The sequence below is a fragment of the Anser brachyrhynchus genome (assembly GCF_964034855.1).
Source record: "Anser brachyrhynchus genome assembly, chromosome: 5".
Lineage (NCBI taxonomy): Eukaryota > Metazoa > Chordata > Aves > Anseriformes > Anatidae > Anser > Anser brachyrhynchus.
The window spans coordinates 50,913,110-50,937,678 of NC_137699.1; the positions used below are offsets into that span (position 1 = coordinate 50,913,110).

General features: G+C 42.6%; 1 protein-coding gene across 1 annotated transcript in view; it reads right to left on the minus strand.

The window, feature by feature from the left end:
• Window positions 1–24,569, minus strand: part of LOC308196203 (uncharacterized protein) — an 83,044-nt gene that overhangs the window by 53,512 nt on the left and 4,963 nt on the right. Inside the window, exon 2 of the mRNA XM_080594909.1 lies at window positions 2,969–3,103. Coding sequence (XP_080451035.1) covers window positions 2,969–3,103 — 135 coding nt within the window. The remainder of the gene's footprint in view (window positions 1–2,968; window positions 3,104–24,569) is intronic.

The window sequence follows — 24,569 nt, forward strand, 5'->3', positions numbered from 1 at the left end:
ATACCCAGCCCCATACATTTCAAGAAAGGCAGATCAACACCCTTCTTCATTCAGGTTCAGCTACCTCCATAAACACATTCCCCTCCCTCAGCAACAGGGCTTTCTCCTGTCCTGTGGTAGGCCAGTCCTTTTTTTTTTTGGCCCCTTCAATCATCAGTGATGGAAACAACTGAATTTCTCAGTGTCCAGAATCAACAGGTGACACCACCATCACCACAGACTTCATACTTTTGTCAACATTTGCCTCACTTATGGAAGTTCAAGGCCTTGTGGCTTCCTCAGCTTCCCCATGACCAGGAGGCCCCAGCATAGCCCAACCCTTCAGGAGGCATTAAAGCTTCCCCTACCTCTTGTACATCCTTCCACAACCACCATTTCCTTTTCAGGAAGAAATTTTCTCTCCATTTCCTTCTAACCAAGAAGTTAAAAGAGTCAAAGGAGGACTATTTCATCCTCCTTGTTAACACCCTAACTTACTACAGCTGCTACAGAAAGACTCAGGCATGTGGGTCATCACCATTAGCTGCTTTGCAGCCAGCCCAAGAGACCCATAGCCAAGGTAGGCAGGATGAGGAGCTATTAGCAACCAGCTGCTCATCCTTTCAGCAAAGTAGCTTTCCACAAGGAACGGAGTTCTGCATTTTTGATCCTGAGGAAGCTGGAGCCTCAGACTTGCAGCAGTACAGCCTACAACCCTGGGCTTAGTAGGATGCACAAACAGAAGTGGCCAAGCAGACAACTGGTATCTGGAAAACACAAACCTATGGCTGTCACCACCATGGTGAAGAAGACTGCTAATGGATGACCAGATCACTGGTTATCCCTATTAAAAATGGTAGCAGACTTAAATGTAACTCTTATTTTTCCTGAAAACAGGAAAGATGCACATCTGGGGAGCACCAAGCCCCCCCAGCCAAAGTGGGATCTAGCCATTGCTAGGTCTCTTGGCAGCTATCCATAGCCCCTTCTCTTCACCATCTCCATCTCCCTCTCACACATCCCCAGGCACACTTGAAGCCTCTGATCACTTTATTGCTTCCAGGGGGAAAACGTTACTTGGTTTTGCACAGCTCTCTCTGCTTTCCCTCACATCTCTCTTTCTTCTCATTCCTGAGTTCTGAATATGTTAGGAGTACTAAGCAAGCAACACTTCAAACGTTTTTGAAGCTTCCTTCGGCAAAACCATAAAATCTGTACTGGTAAAATATATATATATTTCTGTCCCAGATTCCCAATCTGTTTCCTTTAAATCCAATAAAATTTATATCATAGGGCTTAAGGGCAGAGGGCTTCATACAATTGAAAGTGATTCAGTAAATGCAAAACATAAAAATAAAGTATTGGTATTTGATATTCCTATATTTCAATATTGCTTTGATATTCCACTATGAAACCTAAACTGTTGGGGTTTTATGCATTCTTCCCCCTCCATCCCCCTCCCTCTTTGATTTCCCGCACTTTTTCCTTTGAATTTGGTCTCTTTAATCACTGGACCATGGATCAGAAATACTTGCAACTTGTTTGTGGAAGGCCAGAGTCTAAAGCAGCAGCTTGTTTAGAGAGTTATTTCACCATCTGTTCTCTCTTTTTCCATTAGATGACTGGTTTTAAATAGAGATTCATTTTATCGAGCTGTCATGCTCTCTGTAGTGCATCATTTTGTTTCATTCTCATGCTCACACAAATGCTCATCTATCTTTCTCTTTGTGCACTATACCTATCTGTACAACAACATACTGAGAGTACATGTACCTCTACAGGCAGCATTCTCCTCTGAATTTCACTCATACCATATGTAACTCATTGGAGCCAGGGTAGGATTTTTCTAAAATTGTATAATAGCTCCAAAGACCTGACAGCTGAAAGGAGCTGTTATGATCATCTAGTCTGACTTTTGACATAACAACAGCCGTAAAATAACAAAGGCCATGAAGTGATTCTTGGCTGCCCTGGAAGTTAACAGAGATCTCCAGTTTGGGCAATCCATTACAGCTTTGGAGAAATTGTTCCAGCAATCAGAGACGACTGATTTTTTATTTTATTTTATTTATTTATTTATTGGTGAGGGAAACATCACTGCCTTGGAAAGCTTACCTTTCCAGCTGCTGATTTTTATACCCTTTGCACTGACAAAATTGAGAGCTATCTGATATCCAAAATCTCCTCCCCATGAGGGATATTGAATATGTAGGTGGCCCTTGGAGACCATAGCATGAAGCTGGGGCATCCCTTTGTGCAGCAGTGAGCTGTTGGAGTGGCTCCTATGTCACCTGGAACCATGGTCCCAGTTTCTGTGTGACAAAATAAATAGGTTACATTTCTTTCAGTTTTTTACTCTAAAAAAGTTTTGAAGCTCTTATCAGCCCACACTTCATTTCTAGCTATGGTATTCCAATGGAGTGATAAGAAGTGATGTAAAGCACTCTCCACTCTGTGTTGAGGCAGCTCCAGCCTATATCATAATAACACAAGTTCTACTGTCTGAAAGCAACGCAGATGGCAATCGGTACAGATCTCTCACTTCTGATCATGTCAAACACCTCACCAAGCTCAGAAGATGTAGATTAGACTCCACACAATAAAGCTGATCCCTCCTCTGTTGAGACAGAATAGTTAACTTCTGGAGTTTCTTCCCAGACCATTTTTCCTTGAGCACAGAAGGCAAAAAATTAACAAAGCTGTGCAATTAATATTTATTTACCTACCATCACCTGCATTCATTGAGTTAGGCATCTTCTTACTGATTTCCCAATTTGTAAACAACTTCAAATAGCCATTTTTATACATCTACACCTACACCTATATCTACATCCACCTCTACATCTCCTTATATATGAGAAAAAAATCCTTTCTTTCTTTCCTCCAAAATCTGGGATTCTATATCAGTGTGATCATTTCTTGACATCTAATCTTGCCAACTTTTAATGTGAGTTAGTGACAACGTTTCCTTATGTAAAACTGCCATTACCTGAAAGCCTGACAGCTCACAGCCCTATAGGGGAAGATGTTGGAGCTGCATACTGCTGGAAGGATTGATGGAGCTGGAGCATGCCAGGATGAGCCAGTACTTGTCCCAGCCCTGGAACCATCCAAGGGATTAGACCTTAAAATGAATGGTTTGAGCTTTAGAAAAGCTAATTTTGTTAGAGCTGTTTGTTGTATTTATTGCTTAGCATAATTTCCCACACAAAAAGCATTATTTGTCATTTTTCAGAACATCCATCTTTAGCTTCCCAAGGAGCTCTTCATAATGGGAAGATATGTATACTGTCCACTGCTAAAAGAGGGAAAAAAAAAATAGAGAAAAAAATCAGGAAACATTCTTCTCCAGGTGTTTTCTGTGCTTTTTTGTTTGTTTGTTTTTTCTGTTGTTGTTTTGTGTGTGTGTGTTTGTGTTTTTCTTTTTGACTAATTCTTATTTCAGGATAATCCCCTTACATCCCTGTTTATTTAATGTTACTGATTATTGTTACTGTTACTAAGAATACCACTTGGACTATGATTTCCTCTTCTGTGAAGGTGAAAGGATGTGTGTCACCCTCCTTATTCTGCTTGGTGGCTGTCAGAATTTTTTCAGGGTTTTATCTGATATACAGTTAATCTCAGAAAATCATTTTTCATGTATACACAGACATTGCACTATGGGGGTTTGAAAGGGACAGAACTCATTTGAAGTATCATGAATTCTGAAACATCCTTTTAACAGCCAAATAGCTGACATCTGATTATTGGAAAGATGCTCTAGATAATTCGGCCCGTTCAGTGGTCCCACTGTCATTTTTAAGTCATATCATGCCTGTTTCTTAGCACAAATTGCTTAACACATCCACCCATTTTAAGACAGCAAAAAAAATCAGTTTGACAAGCATTCATTATTCTGAAATCACATATTAAGCAGAGCAATATTTGCAAAAGTACCACAACTATTAAGGGAGAAGAAGAACTTACAGGAGGTATAACCTCACTGTGCAGTGGGTAACAGCAGCATTAATAGGCAAAACCTAAGTGGAAACAGTTGACAAAATAAATTAAAGCACAGTTCTCCCCTGAAAAGTGACTAAAAATGGCATCCTAGGGTCCCATGTTTATTATGTGTTACCGACTCCAGATCAGATTTGTTCAGTATACAAATAAGGGGTGAAATTCTAGATGGGTTGAATTCAACTGGAGCTTTGCAGATGACTTTAGTGGGGCCAGGATTTCATTTTAAGAGGCTCTTTCTTCCTTTTTGAGCAGCCTTTGGAGATTTGACTTGGAGGATCACAAGGCTGGTTGAAATGCGAAACAGAAAAATCCTAAAAAATTTCAAAATTGTTTCCACTTTGTGGAGTTGAAAATAGGCCAGTTTTTCATTTCTGTGTTTTATCACTAAAAGTTTTGTATATGATGTTTCTAATCACTGTTCTTATCAAGGATATAACTGACATGTTTATTAGCATTCTTGTCTGCCAAAAACACAGCATTTGGAAAAATGGAAAATAGAAGCGAATCATATTGGCATTGATCTTGATAACACTTGTCAATAAAAATGTCAACAGAAAAAAGAAGCCAAATCAGGAAATGTGAAAAAGTCCAGTTTTCTCTAACAATCTTCACCCTAAGAAGAAGTTGGCTTTTTGGAGAGAGGAGGAGAGAGAGGTTCTCCCCGGTGCTTTGCTCACCTGGACCGGCTTTATGGGTGCCCCGGGCGACTTCTTGCGCCGACGCTGAAGGGGGCAGTGGCTGCAGCTCGGGGTGTTTCCAGTGGGGAAGGACAATGCGCCGTGCTTCCCTCCTCCCCTGCACTGATGGGGTTTGGGAGCAGGGCTGGGGAAGGAAGTTTGTTTTGCCATTTCCCGTGCTGTACTCTTTCTGCGGTTAAAAAGAGACTCCAGACTCCAGAGCTGTCAATCTGGCACTTTTCACTAGCACTTAAAAACAATTTCAAAATCTATTAAAAAAATTAGATCCCAACCCTGCTATATGTGAACAGACAACAGCAAAGACGTATCAAGGGCTTTGATTGTAGGCAAGGCTGGCTGGAGAGAGTCACTGCAGTGCGGATATTACATTTTATTTTTGATAGTGCAGGACCTCTGTGCTTCTGTCATGTCTAAGCTGTCTGTTTCCATCAGGAAAAGGTCTTATGAGCACAAAACACATGGGCAGCCTTTCGGCCCTGTTTCAGATTTCTGCAACACAATAAATCCGTTTGTTTTTATTTCTTCTTTCTGTAAACATTTCTCCATCTAACATAGTAACTGCTGTTTATACAGCGCAGTAAAAACACAGGTCAGAGCACAATAAGATTATAGTCTTACTTCAATATGTCCAATCCATAATAAAATAAAACCTTACAAAATATCCAGAGGAACAGTTTGGGGTTCTCTTCGTATTAATGTATGTCGTATGGGAGGGTTGTATTGGGGCATAATATTTTCCACAGCTGTCAGGACTTATTTAAAAGGCAATATCCTTTTTCTGGGATTTTATTTAGGTTCTGTTTATACCATGTGTAGGATTGTTAATCCCATGATGTATGACTCAGTGGTGTATGATTACTTGAAGGCAATATGTACAAAATGAGCTAAATATTTGGGGACAGATCCTGGGGATCTGACACGCTGGGCTCACCACAACAGAGAGGGGTGTGATAGGGAGGAAACAGAAAGGTGCCTGCAGACCATTTTTCTCTGGTGTGCTTAACCCAAAGGAAAACCACATCCATGGCTCCTACGCTTCCTTCCCCAGGGAGGTAATGGACAAAGGAGAGGGTCAGATGCTTTGGTCCCAAATCCTCTTTCACATCTCTCCATGTTACACCTCTTCGTGCAAGAGCAGGAAGGGGGCATTTATCCCTCTGCCCCAGCTCTACTCCACTGGGGCATCCCTGAAGATGCAAAAATCCCTAAAAGGCCACCTATTTTCACTTCCTTGTGCCGATTGCATCATGAAGGATTTAAGTAGGCTGAAATAGTTTTCCAAGGGTTATGTGATGTGAAATATGAAACACAGCACATCTTCAGATTTAAAAGACATGAAACACGGGTTCTTTTCATGGACTGTGGGAATGTGCCAAGGTATGCTTCCTATCAGCTGTGAGTCCTTTCACATGGAAAACAGAGACATACCTAAACCCACTGAGCTGAATTCGTCCCAAGAGCAACCCCATTGGCCAATCATCAGGAAAGCATTTGGCCCGATGACTCTATATGTATTCATTTTTGCCATTTAGTAGGGTTCTTTCCAAGTGAATAGAAATGAAAGGAAACCATTAAGAAGCTGTAAAGAAGCCATACTATTATGTTGTTAATTTTCTCTTAATTATTCATAAGGTTTGGTAACTAGTTTATCTGATTAGAGAATCTGCAGGGATACCACCTACTTCTCTGCTTGCCAGCTCTGGATGCTCCTGGAAACAGATCAAATATGGAGAGATGAAACTTGCTAAGGTGCCAACAGGCCAGAGTTTCATAAGTATTTACATTTCTGGAGAAGTAGACAGGCTCCTAAGGGGATTTTTAAATGTGCCCAGGTGACCTACTCTCCCAAATCATGGCAGTTCAAGTGAGGAGGGAAGGAAGAGGTCAGTCTTAGGAGCAAGATGCCAAGCCAGGAAGATTTTACAGCTGAGACCCATTTAATGAGATGCCATTTTAATGTATAATATAGCCATTTTCTGAAGGATATGAAGGAGGGCAAGTGTGTCTTGAAGCACAGGACTTGAAAAAGTCTTATTGCTGGCTGAATCACCAGGACGCAACAAAAGTGAAACCCTGAAACCTCTGAAACCTGGGCTTATCTAGGCCTGCAGCTACCTCAAAACACTTTTTTCAGCCCTGGATGTGCTGCTTTTCTTACATGGTTTACAATGACATGAAACTGCTAGGAAAAAAATGCATTGCCATATGGTGTTCAAGTTCTCCTACGAACAATCATGTGGCAAGAGGTGCCCCACCAGCACCAGGAGGCAGACAGGCATCCCTCAGCCCTTGGTCAGGCAGGCGTGGGACAAAGAAACAACAGCAAAGACAGAGAGAATGGGAGAAAGAGCAGATGAGAAGGACCCATTAACCTTGTGAAGTACTGGCGAGGTGTCTTTGTGGGGTGGCATGGGACCAGGCTGTGTTACTTCAGCATGGAGAAGCTGGGAGGAATATATCCTGTTTCAGAACAAATAGATGGCATGGAGGCACCTTAGTCACCCAGAGTCAGATTCGGAAATATTTACATCTCCCTAGGTAGAGATGTGAAACGTGACCAGAAGGGAAGATTGGAAGATGCCCAACATTGCACAGCTGGGGTAGGCTGTGTGTATTTGTACACACACTGGATGAAAATTAATGTTCCAACTTTGCTCTCATGCACTCCAGCTAACCCTGCTGAAGCCTGAAGCAACCATACCTACAGCCTTGGCAGCATACCTGAGGGCAGTAACTGTATGACATGGGGGAGATGAAGAAGATACTGGCTAGGCTGAACTTTAGTGATACGGACAGCCGTTCTGCTGCAACATTACCGCATACATTTACAGTGAGTGCTTCACCAGCAATGCAAGCAGCAGCCTCAGTTACATACTGAGCATTGATGGCTTGGATGGAGAATGGTTCTTAATGGGGCGAATTGGATAACTGCAATTTTCCTGAACACTCCAAGTATGAAACTTACTCAACAGGAAAATGGTTCTTTAGGAGAGCAGGAGATCATTTCTCACACAGTGTTTACCATTCCACTATGCAACACAGGATGGTACTGACCCCTCTGCAGGTGAGAACCCACCCAGACTGCATGGCACTGGCCACTGGCCACCCAGGGGGCATCTGCTGGCTGCAGACTCAAGCTGCCTTCCTCCCTTTCTCACGGTTGTTATGTTGCATTAAAAGAAAGAAACAAAATGTGAAACATCACTTTTCTCACGTCAAAGTGTTTGATGGAAAACCACAGGGAGGCAATGTGATTCCAGAAAGAGGGCAACAGGCAATGGGATTCATCCTCTCTGTGCAACAGCAGCAGTGCAGCCCCTCTAAATCAGAACAATGACTTAAAAATTACCTGTAAGATCGATTTACTTAAAAGCACAGGGCAACTGCTGCCAGCTCTCCTGCTCTTCAGTCCTGAATAGTGAGCTCGCTTCCAGTTTTTGAGCTTTCTTTGTCACCATGACAGCTAAAAATGTACGTTTCTTGATTCGGAGGAGAAGGAATATTGTTTGTTTAGTTTTACTTTTTTCTTTTTATTTTTCTTCCTGCCCACAAAATGGGGTATTATGCAATGTAGTGAATATCACGATACCGGGTAGTTTTTGGCATAGTGTCTCCATTAATGTACAGCCACAGTTAGAAAAAAAATTGAGAAATCGTAGGTACACCTCATAATCTGACAGACCTATCCCATTTATCATTTCTATGGGCCAAATCTTGAAGATATTTATTAGCTATGGATACAATCCTTGTTTATTTTTCAGCACAGATAAAAGACCTTGTCACAGAGCAGGACATTCTGCTGGATGCTGTACAAACCTCCCTTTTAATTCAGGGGAAAGAACATTTACACAGTGTTCGCCAGGCAAACTCCAGCTCACTCTGCACATGCTTAGAGCAGGCTAAAACCAATGGGGTCGTATTAGCATAGTATTGTATCTGTGCTAATCTACTTCTCCAATAATTATTAGAGTTGCACTAACCATAACTTCAGGTCAAGACAGGCCAAAGCAGAGAAAGCTTGCATTTGTTCAGAGCAAAGTTAAATACTTCAGAGAACAAGTAGACCAGGCTGAAGTTAGGAAGGTCTCTAGTGAAATCCATAGAAGTCAGTAGAAGTTTTGGCTAATCTTTCTGTAATTACTCTTTGATGATGAAGGGAATGCCACAATACCGTCTAGTGTTGTTAACTTTTGTGGATTTTAACATGAGTCTTTACAACTCCTGGGAGTTCTTCCCACCCCCCCCAAACTCTATGGTTTCTAAAAAAAAAACACAAAAAAACAAAAAAAACCCCACTTCTATCCCATATTCCCCTTCCCACTTTTCTCTTGAACTGATTTACCTCTGAAAAGGAACTTGCCTGGAGAGCTGGTAGTTGGAGACTGATGCCATGACCATGCTTTAGGCCCAGCCAGAAGTCTTAGTTTTTGATTTTCTGCATTGTGTGACACAGAAAGTAGATTAAACTCCCATGCTTACATTTTTGAGGCCAAGAGGATCCATGGTGAGTGTAGCATGCAGGGCCAGGGGCTTTTCTCTAATTCTCATTATTTGTGACAAGCTCTGGTTGCATGTAAATAACTCCTGCACACCATAACGCTATTATCCAGTAGTGTCTTTTTCTTGCCTTTCTATATCGTTGTCAAGTTTAGTTACACGCTCCCTTGCTCCTCAGTTAACACCCTTCCAGACATACTATTTTCCTGCTCTATAATTATCAAGCCATTGTAAAGCTAAATTGGCAGACACTATATTGTAATTCTGGCACTTTTAGCCTAATTGGGGATAACCACATCAAGAGAAGATGGTCAGTGACAAATGAACACTTTTTTTTCCTCTGAAAGATAATAGGTAGCTGCTTCAATCACTTTTTTGACAGCTCAACATTTCTCTATCTTTTTGAATATACATTTCTACAAGGAGAAAGCTATTACCAATACACCACACAAGCATCCCCATCCATAAATCTGTCTTTATTATGAGCAAGCTTTACAACTCAAGACAGTCCAGGCAGCTTTCTGTGTTGATATCAGCAGCACATCGGGCAGGGCCTGCAGCCTCTGCACCCTGTGAAGCAGGGCTGAGCCTTCCTAGACAGCCTGTGGGCTGCTAAAGGGCTCACCAAGAGCGTAATGGACAAACCAGAGAAACCAAAGATGACTCCTGGGATCAGGAGGAACATTTGATAGAAGCAGTGTAAAAATCCAGAGCTGCTGTGCCTACCTTTAAATGGCTTTTTCACACTTTGAAAAATATTTCCTCTCACTCATAACTTGCTAGTCCTGAAAGTCATACAAGGCTAGTGAGATACTAAATGTGTGTGAATGTCCCTCACCAGGACTGCCCAGACACCGTGTGAGCTGGGTGGCGTCCCAGGAGGGGCTGTCCCTATACAGCCTGCCCTCACCACGCTGCCCCACCAACAGTGGGGCTTCCTGGCAGTGCTGGGAGATGCTGGTGCAGACACCTAACCTGACCTACTCAGCAGCCAAGCCACCAGAGATCCCCACAGGCTTGTCAGGAGAGAATTCAGATCTTCCAGAAACTGCCCCTGACACCACAGTGGCCAACAGCAACTATGGGATCATCTGCTCCTCCCAGGTTTCCCTTTTTCCTCAGGCCAGTTTAGAAACCCTTTTGCACTGTGGGAAGGTTCTCCAGGAGCCCAAAGTGCTCTTGATGAGCTGTTTTTTCATTTCACTGTTGTGTTGGTGTCTAGGGCAGGACAGGAATGAAAGGGCTCAGATCTTTCATAAACTTTTAAGCCAATGGTTTCGATCTACAAATTTGTACCTCTCTTAAATATATTGCTTACTCCACCTCCAAATTTCTGCATAATCCATCCGTCCATTACACCCAATACCAAATGTTTTGCCTTGTCATCTCCTTGTAAATAGAGGGTGTCAAATACATGGCTAGCTCACTGGATACAGCTAGGGAAATAGTTTAATCTTCCCAGTGGAGTAATTAAAGAAATCATCCCAACTAGCCGGTCAGCTCTAGCCACACACCTAATCAGCACAGCTAGAAGCAGGACTCTTGTGATACACATGCACTGGGAAGGGGACATGCGGGACACGTGGTCTTATGTGGAGAATTCATGTCTGTAGCAGCTGTGTTCCCAAGAATCCAGCTGTGGGACTTGGTCTGAGAAAAGTGGTCCTAAATACTGGAAAGATGATAAAAAGCTTGTGATGGGCTCTCCTGGTAAGTGCCTCAGGAAAAGAAAATCCTTGAGTTCAACTGGGGTTGTGTTCAACCCTACAGCTACAGTCATGAGCAAGGAGCCTTGCCCACCTAAATGAGAAAAAAAAATCCATGAAAGCATTTTTTTTATAAATATTTTTCTAGTATTGTTCAAGTAGTACAATACTTCACTATATCCCACCGTGTGCCTGTCACAAACATTGAGCAAAAGGGATCTGATAACCTAGAGACAGAAGATTCCTCTTTTCCTGACTTTCTTGAAGAAGTTTCTTTTTGGTCTAATTAGTTTTGTGGTGTGTGTTATCACTGTAATCCTTCCTAAAGTAAAATATCTCCAAAGCAAAATTGTCTGTCGTGACAATAATTAGATAACAAGCCTGGAATTTAATTAAAAATTCTGTTCTAGTCCTTCAGTGTACAAGCTTGCAATCTTTGAACTTTTCATGAACTGAAAGGTGGTGGGTTTTTTTTTTGTTTTTTTTTTTTTTTTGTTTTGTTTTTTTTGTTGTTTTTTTTGTTTGTTTGTTTGTTTGTTTTTTTGAGAAGTCTGGTAATTTGGTAGAGGAAAGAATGGAGATCAGTAAAGCTGAGAAGTGCACTGGTATTGTAATTCTTGTTGCTGTCTTCAGTCTTTTTTTAAGGGGAGACAGAAAAATGAATTTTACCCAAAGTTAGAGACAATATAATTTTTTCCTATGTCCCTGATGACAAAGCAGGAATTGTTTATTTTCTGGTCTTTTTTTTTTTAGTCCTAGGATTTTAATGGCCTTCCCTATTTTTCTTGTTCATCCCCATAGGGAGGAGTATTTCTTTTCCTTACTGTTTTATTTCCACTTGCCTCACAAAACCAACCCTTCTTAGAAATGGAAACTACAAACAAAACTGTTCTTAGAGTATGGTTCCGGATATACAGATGAGACTTTACAGTGTTTCTGTTCTGTGCTTTATTTAAGCCAAAACGCAAAGCCCCACCATATCCAACAGACACCTTTGGCTTGGAAGCACGACAGAAGCCATCAAGGGAAACAAGGAATTCAGCGCAACTGGGTACTTATTACACTAATTAGTGTCCAACAGCTCAAGGAACAGCATCAGAGGTTAAAAAAGGTTAATGAGCCTGCAGCTGAAAGTACATGAGATGTTCCTTCCTTCATCAGACACGTGTACCTGTGTTCACAGCGGTACTTCGGAGGCTGAGGTCAATTGGACGAGGGAGTTGATCTGGCTGAAAACTAATCCTAAGGGAAGGTCAGAAAAATCCAGCACAAGGAGCAGGTCTCTGGGATGATGAAGGGTAGCTGGCTGGTTGTAAAACTACACCTAAGTATATGGAAAATAACATTTAAGACATCTGATCTATGATTATTTAATGCCGTGCATCATCAGAATATCCTGTTAGCAGAGAATAAATTCACTCCAGAGTTCTCCTGTCTCAGTCCACCAGAAAATTTGTATTTTTAAGTTCCTGAAGACCTAACATAAATGTGTTTCTTCGAAGGGTGAAGTCTGCTTGGATTTCATAATACACGTTCTTGTATTCTGTGTTCTGATATTTATTTTAACTTTCTGGAGCACCAGAAGAAGAAGGTTCATTTATCAAGTGATTTGGTGCATTTCAGCAGGAGAAAGCTGCTTCCATAGGCGTGTCTGTCTGCTGCTGTTAGGAGGAGAAGGGCAACAGGTCTCAAAACCCAGGGAGTTTTGTCTGTTTATATTAGAGGTCTCAATTAGGTCAGTGTACCTCGTTTGCCGAAACAGGCTGCAATGAGATTTCCAAGCTGACATTACTAAAATGCTGTAACAGAAAGAAAAATTATCTGACTCGTGAACTGAAATGAGGCTTTTGATAGCTGCAGAACTAGAATACATCCTATTCATCAGTGACGTTCAGATAGGCCATGTGATGGGCCACTGTGTAAAACACGTCAACATCACTGATTAGACATCTGCCAGAGAAAGGCCAGCAAACCTCACAGGAGAAGACATTCTTCAATCAGCAGGGCTCATAACGTTCCCCACGGAAGCTGCTCCATTACAAACAGCACTGTTTCCTATACCAAAGGTGTGGTAGAAACATCTCATTTCTATTTAGCTAATCAGACAACCATTTCTTTGCGAACTGGAGTGTTGTATAAAATATTCAGAATAAGGTCTCTAAGAAGTTATAAGTTTTCTTGTACAGTTTTTAATTTTAGACCTCTGAGTCTTGTTACTGTCCAGCCAGAGCTTACTAGCACTTTGGGAGTGCCAGTTTCCTTAGTGTTTGAAGTGACAGCTACATGAACTGTGACATTTTAAAAGCATGATGTCTGCTAGACATGTCTCAAAAGTTGTGTGTGTTTGTTAAGCCCATAAATCCTGCATGCTCACTTGTTGCATTACAGTTTTAAATTCAGATTCCAACTTTTGCTTCTTTTTGCCAAAAAAATTGTATACGCCAGTGTTTAATATTTCACTGTAAATTTATTATAACTGGAAGAACTCATGTGGCGTAACACTCTCAGACAGAGGGGGTGTCTATACTGCAGCCTGGAGGTGTGACTGCAACTTGAGCAGACAGCTGAACTAGCTTTCATCTGGCTTGCTGGGTACTGATAACAGTGCAGCCATGGCAGCAGAAGGCTGAATAACCCCAACAAGAGCTGTGCACCTTGCCATGGTCTCCAGGTGCTCTGAGGCAGCTAGCTTCAAGCCAGGTTGGAGGGCTTTCACAAGGTGCAGTACTCTTGGGGTTCTGACATGGACAGACAAATGGACAAGGAGAGCATATAAGGAAAGGATATTTTTCAGTGAAATCATGCCAATAGCTATCTTGGCTATCATATGAATGAACCAGGATTTTCCATAGAGGGTCAGAAACCAGGAGCTCCAGACCTAGGCTCTTCCAGGATAACAGTAGGTTACTCTTGCAGGTTAATAAATGGCTGAAATAAAAGGCATTCAAAATTCCATGAGAAAATGAGGAGAGGAAAGGTCCCCTAAGGACCAAAAATAGAGATGCAGCTTCCTGGACAAGAAGTTCCCAAGCCACAGGTTGGCATAATGTAGAAAGTATATACAGAAAATATCACAGTGTATAACCTGGTTCCTTCCATTAGCATTCAAGACAAGCTGCTCTCAGAGAGACTTGAATTTGGGCAAGATACAATTCTGGTCTGATCCAATGTGGCCGTAGTTTCATTCTTGTGAAAACAATAGAACCATTTTTCATTTCTCAATTGGAAAGAAAGTGCCCACAATGAGTTGTCCTGGAGCTGTTTCCTTTTCCTAAACAAAAAATATTTACGAAAGAGATCCTGGACTCATTGCAGTTTGTCCTCTGAAAGTATCAGTTCTGGGATTCACAGAATCCACACTACTTGCTGCACTGCTGTGTACATGTATGGTGACACCTTCTTGTGAATCCTTGTGCTGTTCTTGTTGCCCAGTTTCTAACACGATGTGGCAGAACTACAGAAGGGAAAGACAACAAGGGTATTGGAGAAAAGCCCACAGAGAGCAGTAAAAAACAAGGGTGTAATAAACTTTCATACATGGAAGCTGTTAGTGGGAAAGGTGCCTTGACTGAAAAGAAATGACAAGGTGTACTAGGTATGAAGACAGCAAGGAAATGTGGTAGAAGTGTTTAAAATTACAAATGCTACAGAGAAAGTAAAGAGTAAAAGCTCAGATCTTTAGCAAGGCCAAGGAGAAAAGGAAGTCAAACCTACTGCTTTGGAGGACAGGGTGCAAAGCAGAGAGAAATATTCCCCAGCACAAACGTCTCTAGCTGAGCCCATGGGGGACAAGGTGCCTCTTCCTTGGAAAGGAGCACCCCAAGGCTCTGAGATGTCCCAGGATCTGCTGGGTATTTAGCTGGCAGGAGGCAGAAGGTATACATGAGAAGCCCCTGTGTCCATAGCACCTTGTGGGAATGGCCATTCACTCTCGCCCATCCCATGGCAGCTGAGGGAGCAGGCAGACCAGGCTCAGAAAACCAAAAGGAGACGCCTTCCCACCCAGGGTGCAAATACAACACTGGAAGTCACTGCCACAGCACATGGTGGAGGCTAAAATGTAAAAAGGGATCAAAAAGGAATTAAGCACTTCGGTGACTACTGGGTCTCATGTTTGGGATGCAGCCTAAAGCTCCAGGAGTCCACAGACCAGCAAGTGCCAGAATCAGATGGTCTACAAGGAAGGACAACTCTGTGCTTACTCCATGGCTTATACTCCTCCCTCAGACTCCTACAGACCACGTAAATATGCAGCTTGGCTTTTCAGTCTGACCTGTTCTGACAGTTTAATGTCACACCCGTACCTAGTTCACTCCCTAGCAGACCGGCTACCTTCGTTACAAACTTCTTCATTTCTAACAAACAACTTCCCACTGAGATGAAGCAACAGTGAATCAGTCAAACAATGACAATCTACAAGAGTGACAGATCTGGGATCAAATAAGATTTTTTGCTTAATCAGTTGAACAAGCAATTATTTCCTGGAACACAGCAGGAACCAAGGTGAGCACAGCTCTATTAGCTTTAGAGCACATCTGCAAGACCGAATATTTAATAGGAAACACGTTTGCCAAAGTGGATCAGACCAGTGCTCTATCCCTGCCTAGTATCCTGTCTTCATCAGTAGCTATTCCCAGAGGCTTCAGCGGAAGGCACAAGATATCCCGTAATAGACCACTAGGAAATAATTTATCCGTAAGAAAACCATCTCCTTAACTCATTTTGGTTAATGATGTCCACCCTGCTTTGAAGGCTGATACCTTTTCCACTTTGGACCTCTTATTATTCATATAAATTCCTAACCCTGCAGAGCGGTTGGCCTCGGTAATACTTCCTGGCAGAAAGTTCCACAGGTTAATTATGTGTTAATTATTTCCCAAGTTCCCCTTAAAAAAAAACTGCATCCAAGTAAAAGAAAATCCTTGCCTCCCTTTGGTTTCAGTAGACTCAGGGGCTCTCCGACCTTGGCAGTTGGGGGTGGCATTGACAAGGTGGTAAAGAATCCAGCTACGCATGTAGTTTGTGTTAAATGGAGCATACTCCAGCTGCCCCCGTGTTCGATAGAGATCTGAGAGCTGCAGAGATTTAAAGTTCCCCGCAGTGATCCATCACGATTCGAGACGCAAACAGAGCTGCTTTCTGGGATGTGCAGCTCCCCGTGGAGCATTTTTCCACGGCAACAAAGAAGTCATTGTGCTGGTGGGTGGGTGGGTGGGTGTAATGGATGGGGAACGAGGTGAGCAGGAGCGAACCGCAGCACAGGGTTATATTCTCCAGAAATATTAAGTAAACTTCTATCTCACCACCAAAGTAAATTGCTAAATGCTTTCTGTATCTGATGTGAACGCTCTGAGACAGTGCTTTGATCCGTGCCTCCACACGGGCTAGGTTTCACACCACACTTAGGCTGATCCAACCACCAACTGCTCCTGAGATCTGCGGCTGGCTCTCTGTCTCCGGCCCATTGCCATCCCTTTCTGCCATTTTCATTGTGCTGGGACCGCGTGGCTGCACGCAGGCACATCAGCTCATCAGACAATCTGAGCATCAGGACAGGAGCTGACCCTGGCTCACACAGCTGACACGATGGGAGACACGGGGTGGGAGAACAGGGGAGATGGTCTTGCAGCAGAAGACTGCCAGGGGAAGCAGAGACCGGGGTCAGCCCGCACTTGCCCTGCCTCCAGCAGCCCTTCCTTCCCCCATGGGCTGATGCTGGTGCTCCTGAAGCTATGCAGCAGGTCACAACGACCCGATCCAACAGAAATATAATGTGACCACAAACCAGAAAATAAAACAAATATACACTCTGATGGGAATGGTTCCCTCACTGGTCTCAGTACGCAGTCTGCAAACACCGCTGCTGGTGCCAGGGAGTATGCGGGAACACAGTGCTGGGGAGCAAAAGGAAGAGCAGGAAAGCATGGTTTGGTGTCAGACTTTATCCTATAGGGATTGAAAAATCAACATTTTTTCCAACTTTTGGTCCTTACATTTGGAAAACTGTAAGTATTCTTCCAGCACAGCCAGCAGCCTTGGGTTTGCACAGCACACTGTTCACAGATGCCGGTCCATAGGCATGGCCAAGCACTCCCCTGAGTTGCTCCCACAGGCGCTCTCCGGCTGAAGGGGCAGGATGTGAGGGGGAAACTGAGCTCCAGCAGCAGTCCAGATAAAGGGAGCCTTACAAAGAAAATGAAAACAAACAGCACAAGGGGTTTCAGGGACATGAAATCACAAGAGGGCAAAACGAAGCAGAAGCAGGTCTGTCTTCCAGGATACACAGGCCTTATCTCAAGAACTCTGAAACATCACAGGTTTGCTGGGTACCTCTCTCAGGGGGCAGTAGCCATAAGTACGTGGGGGGAGGTGGCACTTTATGGACTAGAGTCTCTCACATGGGTCTGAGAGACCAGACAGACGTATTGTCCCTGCTAGACAGGATGGACATTGTTTTGCAACCCAGAACGCCAAAGCTATTAGCAGTGCTTAATGTCACCAGCATTTCAGTCTTATCTTAATGGATAGGAGGGCTCTATTTTTAGAAGGAATCAAGAATCTCAGAAGATCAGCTCATACAACACTCTCCTGTAACATTCAGATTACGTTGCTCTGGTTTTGAGGAAAGAGGATAATTCTGGTGAACATCCGGATTTCTATTTCAAAATAGAAACAAACAAAGAGGGATGTTTTAGGATATAATTTTCACAGGTCATGGCATGTTTGATGGATGTGGCTGAACAAGTGCTAGCATCAGAACTGCTGGCTCCTGACCCAGTAGCCATGTCCGTCCATATTTCCAGATGCAGAATACTTTTTCCATAGTCTTAGTGCTACAGTAAGGAGAGCAGCACAAGCACAAGGACAGCTGGCTGTGCACCTACCAGAGATATCCAAAGGAAAGAAGCAAAGACCAATTCACCCATTCCAGCTTCAAAGACAATGGGACAAAGTCTGAAAAACTGTCCGTTGTTCTTTCCCTCTGTACATATGGAAATGCGGGAGAGAATAGTCATGAAATATATTGTAATCACTTCTGTTACACCTTGGTATTAGTGGTGACTGCATTTCTATCTTCAGAAACTTCTGAGTGACAGAAAAATTGATATAAAAATGAAGAAATAGCTAGAAATCGTATTCAAGCAGGCTGTAATAAAATTAAATACCATTTTAAAGCCCCTAAACTACTTTAAAACAACAAAAAAAGGGACTGATTTACAACCTGCTTCACAGTTGAAGGGTGGAGTCCAGTAGGAGTATTTGCCTTTGGATATGCTAGTAAAATAACAAACCTATATTAATCCAGCCTTTAACATAACTGCCAACATTTTGAGTGTATCTGTCTGTTAACAGTATAGCAAAGCAGTCAAAACAGACTTTGTTTTAAAAAGGAATAAAAAGATGAAGGCACCACTGTGACAGAACTCAGTTACTCATTGTAATGCTTTTTGCAGCAGTATGTTGCATCAGAAGCTGAGGAGCTGGTTGTTTTCTGTGCTTTGTCATCAGATGGCTCGATGTGTAAATCATAGATGGACAGCCACACTCAAGATTAAATCAGTAAACGCTTTTACTTTGGGAGAGGAGAATGAGGTATAGATGCATATTCCAATCCACAGAAAAATATTTTTTGGTCTCAATTCATGGGCATACTGGTAGAAAAATGTATGTTCAAAACCATATTTGAACAGCTTGCACAAACATCATTAGCTAATGTGTATTAATCAGGGAAGCAACTATCTTCGAATTCATTAAAATTAGTAAGCATGTTTGAATTGAAATACCACATGCTGGAGCACAATTGTCTCTGGGCAGCAAGATGAAAAGGGTGAAGAGTTACCTCATGTCAGCAGCTCCCGAGTGTTGCTGCCCTGCAGGAAGACGATTAGTGCAAGAGCAATGCAGCTGCGAGCAACAGAGCAGCTCAGTGAAGTCTCTCTGCAAAACTCAGATGATCAGACCATGGTGCTAACAGGCTTGCTCAAAATTGCTAACAGCTTGGCAGACTATTCACACCCAACAGACTATTACAGGGGCTGAGCTGAGATGTCTCTTATGGAAACCATTATAGAGCACACTGTTGGGTTCAACAGACAGCAGAGGTTCCCCTTTTTACAAGAGTGAAGAATATGCCCCCTCTACTTTGAACCCTTAAACCATGCCAAAACTGTCACCTTTGAGGGCTGAATGATCAAGGCTTGGTCTTTGCATCCAAAATGACTCTTTCTGCAAGTCCTCGAACACAGGTAAGGTAAAATACAATAATGGAAACATTCCAATCCATACTTAAAGGAAAAATAAATAAGAATAATAAAACAAAAAGACAGACTTAAGGCAAGAAAAAGGATTGCATTTGATTCTTGGTGCCAAAATCTTCCTCAATGAGAAGTTCAACTTTTTCTGGTTTGACACGTAGTTGCAGACATTGCGGTTGAGTCTCAGGTCTGCCCCAGCACCAATCCATACCAGCTCACACAAGACATGAGACAGGAGGGAAACAGCCGTCCACCACAGCACCATTCTCTCACTCAGCTTTCTGCTGGTACATCCACATGCAAACCAGGGTGATGTGGGCAGCCCCGCTAACTAGCTCAGACAGCAGTGATGAAAGTCTCAGCTCGGGGGCTTCAGGAAAGTCTGTGAGCTGCATGCTTGACTTTTCCGTCCTTGACTCCATGGGTTTTTAGAGACCCAGACCAGGATGAGATTCAGTATCACTGCTCCCTCCTTGGAAGGGAGGGTATTTTTACAGAGCGCCATAGACCCCACAGAACTCAGACAGGTCATAAGCTAGCTCCCTGTATCCAAAGCTCAGATATATGCCCTTAGACACGTTACTTTCCCCCCTATTTGCCACGCTTTTTAATGATCTCTTTGGTTTCCTGAAATGTGACAGGAGTTCCTATTGCAAAGCCTCCCCCAGTTCTGAATCTCCAGAATGGGACCCACATGCAAGTGAGCAAGGACATTACACTCCAGCCAAACCCTATATCAGCAGAGACAGTCCACAAAGTCTACTAAAGCTCTGAACTTTTTTGAGAAAAAGTGTGCTTCGGTAGATGCTTACACCATTTTCTGAATGAGGGCCTGGATAAGCTCCAAATTCTCTCATCTTAATGAGGAAATCTTACAATTATGTGGTAACTCATCTATGACTTGGGCTCCTGGGTGCTATCCTCACGTAAAGCAAAAAACATGCCAGTGAGCTCCCGACAAGTTTGAAGCCCACGGAAATCTCACAATCAGCATGAAAGAATCATGATTTCAGTCATGCTCATAGCTCAGTCTATATCCCTGTCTAGGCAAAACGTTTAATGAACATTTAACGCAGCATCATTTAACAACTTATTGTTCTTAGTGGAGTTTCTTATCTATCTCTGCCTTTGTTTTGTCCTTTGACAGGGGTAACAATCAGAGCTTGATAGCATAATTAGCAAGTTTCAAAGGTACTTTGAGATCTTGAGATAACAGCACACAGCAGGTGCACAGGGTATTTATTTTTAATACTTCGGGCCAGTGGTCCCTGACCTAGGCACTGTGAAACTAAACCTTACAGAGATGGGTTGCGAGTTGAGAGGAAGTGCAAATGGCAAATTAGTGCCCACAAGTAGAAACCATGACATGAGCCCAGAAGTGTTACTGGAAGTGAGGTCATGAACCTAGTAGTGAAACCAGAAGACAGGTCCATCAGCATTTCAAGTTCTAGAATGGTTTGAAAAGCACATTTTATACTGATAAATATGTTTCCACTCAAGGCTAAAATGCAGTCTTCCAGACCTGCTTTTCTTTTGAGGTCTCCCTCAAGAACAACAACAGAAAGTTCCGCCTACGCCAGCGATCTACTCAATTAGGTTTTACTTCAAGATGTGTTAAGAGATTGGAACATGATTTTAAACAAATGTTTACCCGCCAAAAAAAGCCTTAACAGACTCAAACCTATATTCAAGATAGGTATACATAATCTGAATAATAACAATAAAAAACCTCTGGGACATACTGTGAACATCAGATTGGCTACAAACTTTGCTGAGTGGAAAACTTCCCAGCAGGTGGTTGTAATCTTTCTAGAAAGGATCAGGGCTGGATCAGAAGTGCCTTGGGAAGTTGAGTGCCCATCACTTATTGGATTTACACTGCGATAATCTAAACACAAAACTGTTGCTTTTTGGGTCACTTCATTAAAAAGACAGAATTTTGGTTTGGGACACCATGTCCATCTAAGCACTTTTCCTGTAGTCCATTTATTTTCTGGTTTTATCAATAGTAAAAACTATTGCCTTCAACGTTCGTAAAACTTAGTATTTCTTCCTGGGCACAGGACCCTTTCTTTGTCTGAAGAAGTGTATTTAATTTTTCAGGAACATTATGTGTTCTGGAAAATGTTTTTCATAGTGCTGTATCAAAAAAAAAAAAAAAAAAGAAAAGAAGAAGAAAAAGAAAATCTACCTCCAGAAGGGTTTTTCATTTGTCAAATATAATTTATGCCCACATAAGATTCATTCCTTAAAATAAATACTGAAACTTCAGAGAAGGCCCCTGTGAAGGATTCGTGAGGGGAAAAAGTGCCCCGTGAATGTGAGCGGTGTTTCGCTTCAGCCCCGGCCCCGCCGGTATCCTCGGCGAGTAGAGGAACAGACCGGGGTTTTTACTGGCCTCTATTGTGTCTGTTGAACTGTTGCTCTGTCTTTAGCAAAATCTCAAGCAACAGAAATCTTCTATTAAAACCACCTGCGCGGCTTTGTCAGCTGAGCGCCGTGCTGTCAAGCGGCTGAGCTTCTTAAGCCAATACAAGTCATTAAGGAGAAGGTGAATTAGAGATTTAGACGTTGCCGATAGTAACTATCCATGATCAATTGATATCTTCCTCCGATAAAGCGGCACTCAGCGGCCGCCCCCTCCTCTGCCTCGTCCGCCCAGACTGTGACCACTGGATCTAATTACGGGTGAGGAACACCAGGCCCTCGTCAGCGCTGAAAGGCCATCAGTAGGCCTATCCATTAATAACTCTCCTGTGCGCTGTACATTGTAATTGTCAGACTGCAATTTACAGTAATCCTCCAATGCAAAAACTTAAATAGCTGCAGCTGATTTGAAATTCATACAACCAGTTGAAAGAGAGAAAAACAAGATGCACGGGTTAAAAGGCCAAATTGTGCAAGTGTGTGCGCTGAGTGACAGACATTTTAGTACTAGCCTGGGACCATATTTTAAAAGGTCACTGAAAACTTTTGGCTTGGGCCCTCTGACAAACAATGAACTTTCCATATATTTATTTGCCATCTCTTTGTTTTTACAGCAAGCAGAATAAATGAGTTAAATGACGTTGTGCGGGTCTGCACATTGTCAGCACAGGTTATAAGTCATTATTAAACTCCATCAAATCAGACCAAACCCGGTCTAGGCAATGAGACTAAAAGTTATTTGCATTCCTTCTGTCATAAAAAATCATATCCCCTTACCCAAGACTTTCGTTTCTTTATTAAATGCAGCCACAAGAGTATTTCAGGTCTGGCAATGTGAGCTCAGGAAAACCTACTCTGTATAACTCAGTGTAACAGCTTAGAACCGATTCCACTAAAATGTCCCAGTTGAGTGTATCTGGGCACTCAATCAAGACACACATATTACTTTTAAATAAGATTAGCCTTTATATTTTGCTGCTTAAGTTAAAACTTTTCATGTCATTCTCTCATTTTATGTAAACTCCAACATAATTCTGTTTTAGAGAATACTTCAAACAAATTAAAACCCTCGACTCGAACGTGTCTAGCAAAACTTGCCTAATGGCATAGCAAGCTGTTTGGTGACACTAAAACACTTTTAAATAAGATGAATTTTCCCTGCGTTGCCCTGGCTTTGTAATTACTGCTGCCGAACAGCATACGCCTTTGGTTACAATGGCAAAAGCAGCGGCTTGCGCTCTGAAACTTATTTGACAAATAACTTACAAGTGACCTGCAACATCTGTTTAAAAAATCGTCCTTCGGTATCTGCCTCGAGTCGAGTTCAGCATTAATTATGAAATGCAAACATATCATCTGGGGCCAAGGGCGGCTTTTGCACATAAGTGAGTCACGGCATGGGGACTGCGAGTGTGCCCCTTGCATGAGCCAGGAGGGAACAGAACGCGCCGGTGAGCCCCCAGCCCAGCTACTGGCTCGGCGGAGAGGGGCGGTGATGCCCAGCGCCTCCAGACACCCCAAGGACATCTGCAGCAGCGGTGGGACTGCAGCACCTCTGAAACCCAGCCCTGAGCCTCATTCATCTGGAAGGCGCCAGCAGTAGGCAGGGAGGTGTGTAAGTGACCCCAGGAGCTGTGAGCACCTACGTTAGCATGAGAAGGTCTCTCCCCCCCCTCAAGGAAACCCAGCAATGGGCATTAATAAAACTAGCTGTGACCAAACTCACACCCACAAAATCCTATAATGATTGAGAAGATGTGTTCTTCACCCACAAGGCTTTAAACCTCCACCCGGCTGTACCTTTAGATAGTTTAGTGCAGTAAAGTCTGCTTGGTGTAAAGTCAGCTCAGGATGAGATTCAGCTTGTAGCACAAAAGCAGATGGAATGGTGAATTGGAGTGCTTCTCTCTTCCGCAGAAAAGGGGAATATTTTTTCAAGGTCTTATAAGTCTTTTTTATGTGCAAGTCAGTAAAAAATAAAAATAAGAAATTCCGACCCTATGTAATCCTGAATTACATTATTTTGGATCTGATTTAAAAGCTATCCAGGAAGGTTTGATTCAAATAACATGTGCAGTACAGATATCCCTTCACATCGATAAATATTAAGAGTATAACTATCGAACATAAACTTTTAAAAACTATTCCATTATTGCAACTGCTTCTAACCAATATGGAAGCACATGTAAAATGCAGTTGGACAAAACTGAAACTATTGATTTCTTCAGCTCTAAAAGATATTTGCTCATAAGAGATCAAAGTCAGATCTAAAAGTTTACTTCTGCAGATCTCCGTTCTCTGCACTGCTTTTTCATTTACCTTGTTATATATGGACTTAATCAGCAACCAAGCTGGGGCATTCAGTGATAACATTTCTGCAGCTAATTGTAGCATATTGGAATCCAGCAAGGAATATTATTAAACTGTCCTATAATTCACATTTTGTGTGAAAACCTGGGACGTGAAAAACACCTGCCCAAACAATTCATAAACACACTGCACAGCAAATACCTACGGTAATTCACTGGATTTACAACCGTCATATTATATTAAACATACAGTATCAAAATTTATCACCCATTACGCAGATTCCTGTTTTAATAATATCTTGTACTCGTACAATAGCACCTTCTCTCCCCCAGGATCCCGAAGCACTTTAAAACCCTGCGTACAGGAATTGCTTCATGCGCTGTGGAAATACAGCTGCCTCTGGGGTGGAGCGGGGCTTAGCAGAGGAGAGACCTTGTACACAGCAGTTATAAACACTGACAGCCTAGAGGGATGGTTGGGGACGGGGAGTGGAGAAAATTATACCTAGGTCTCAGGAGCCTAATATAAAAAGCTGAAGCAGGCGAGGGAGGTGCGTAGGCAGCTGTGCCGGGATGCGTGCTGAGGCAGGGCATCCTTGCCGTGGCCATCCAAGGCCCAAACTCCAGCTTTTGTCTCGAAGAAGGCGTCAGCCCTCACGCTGCCTTTGCCCCCAGGTGTCCCGTAGGCATCCT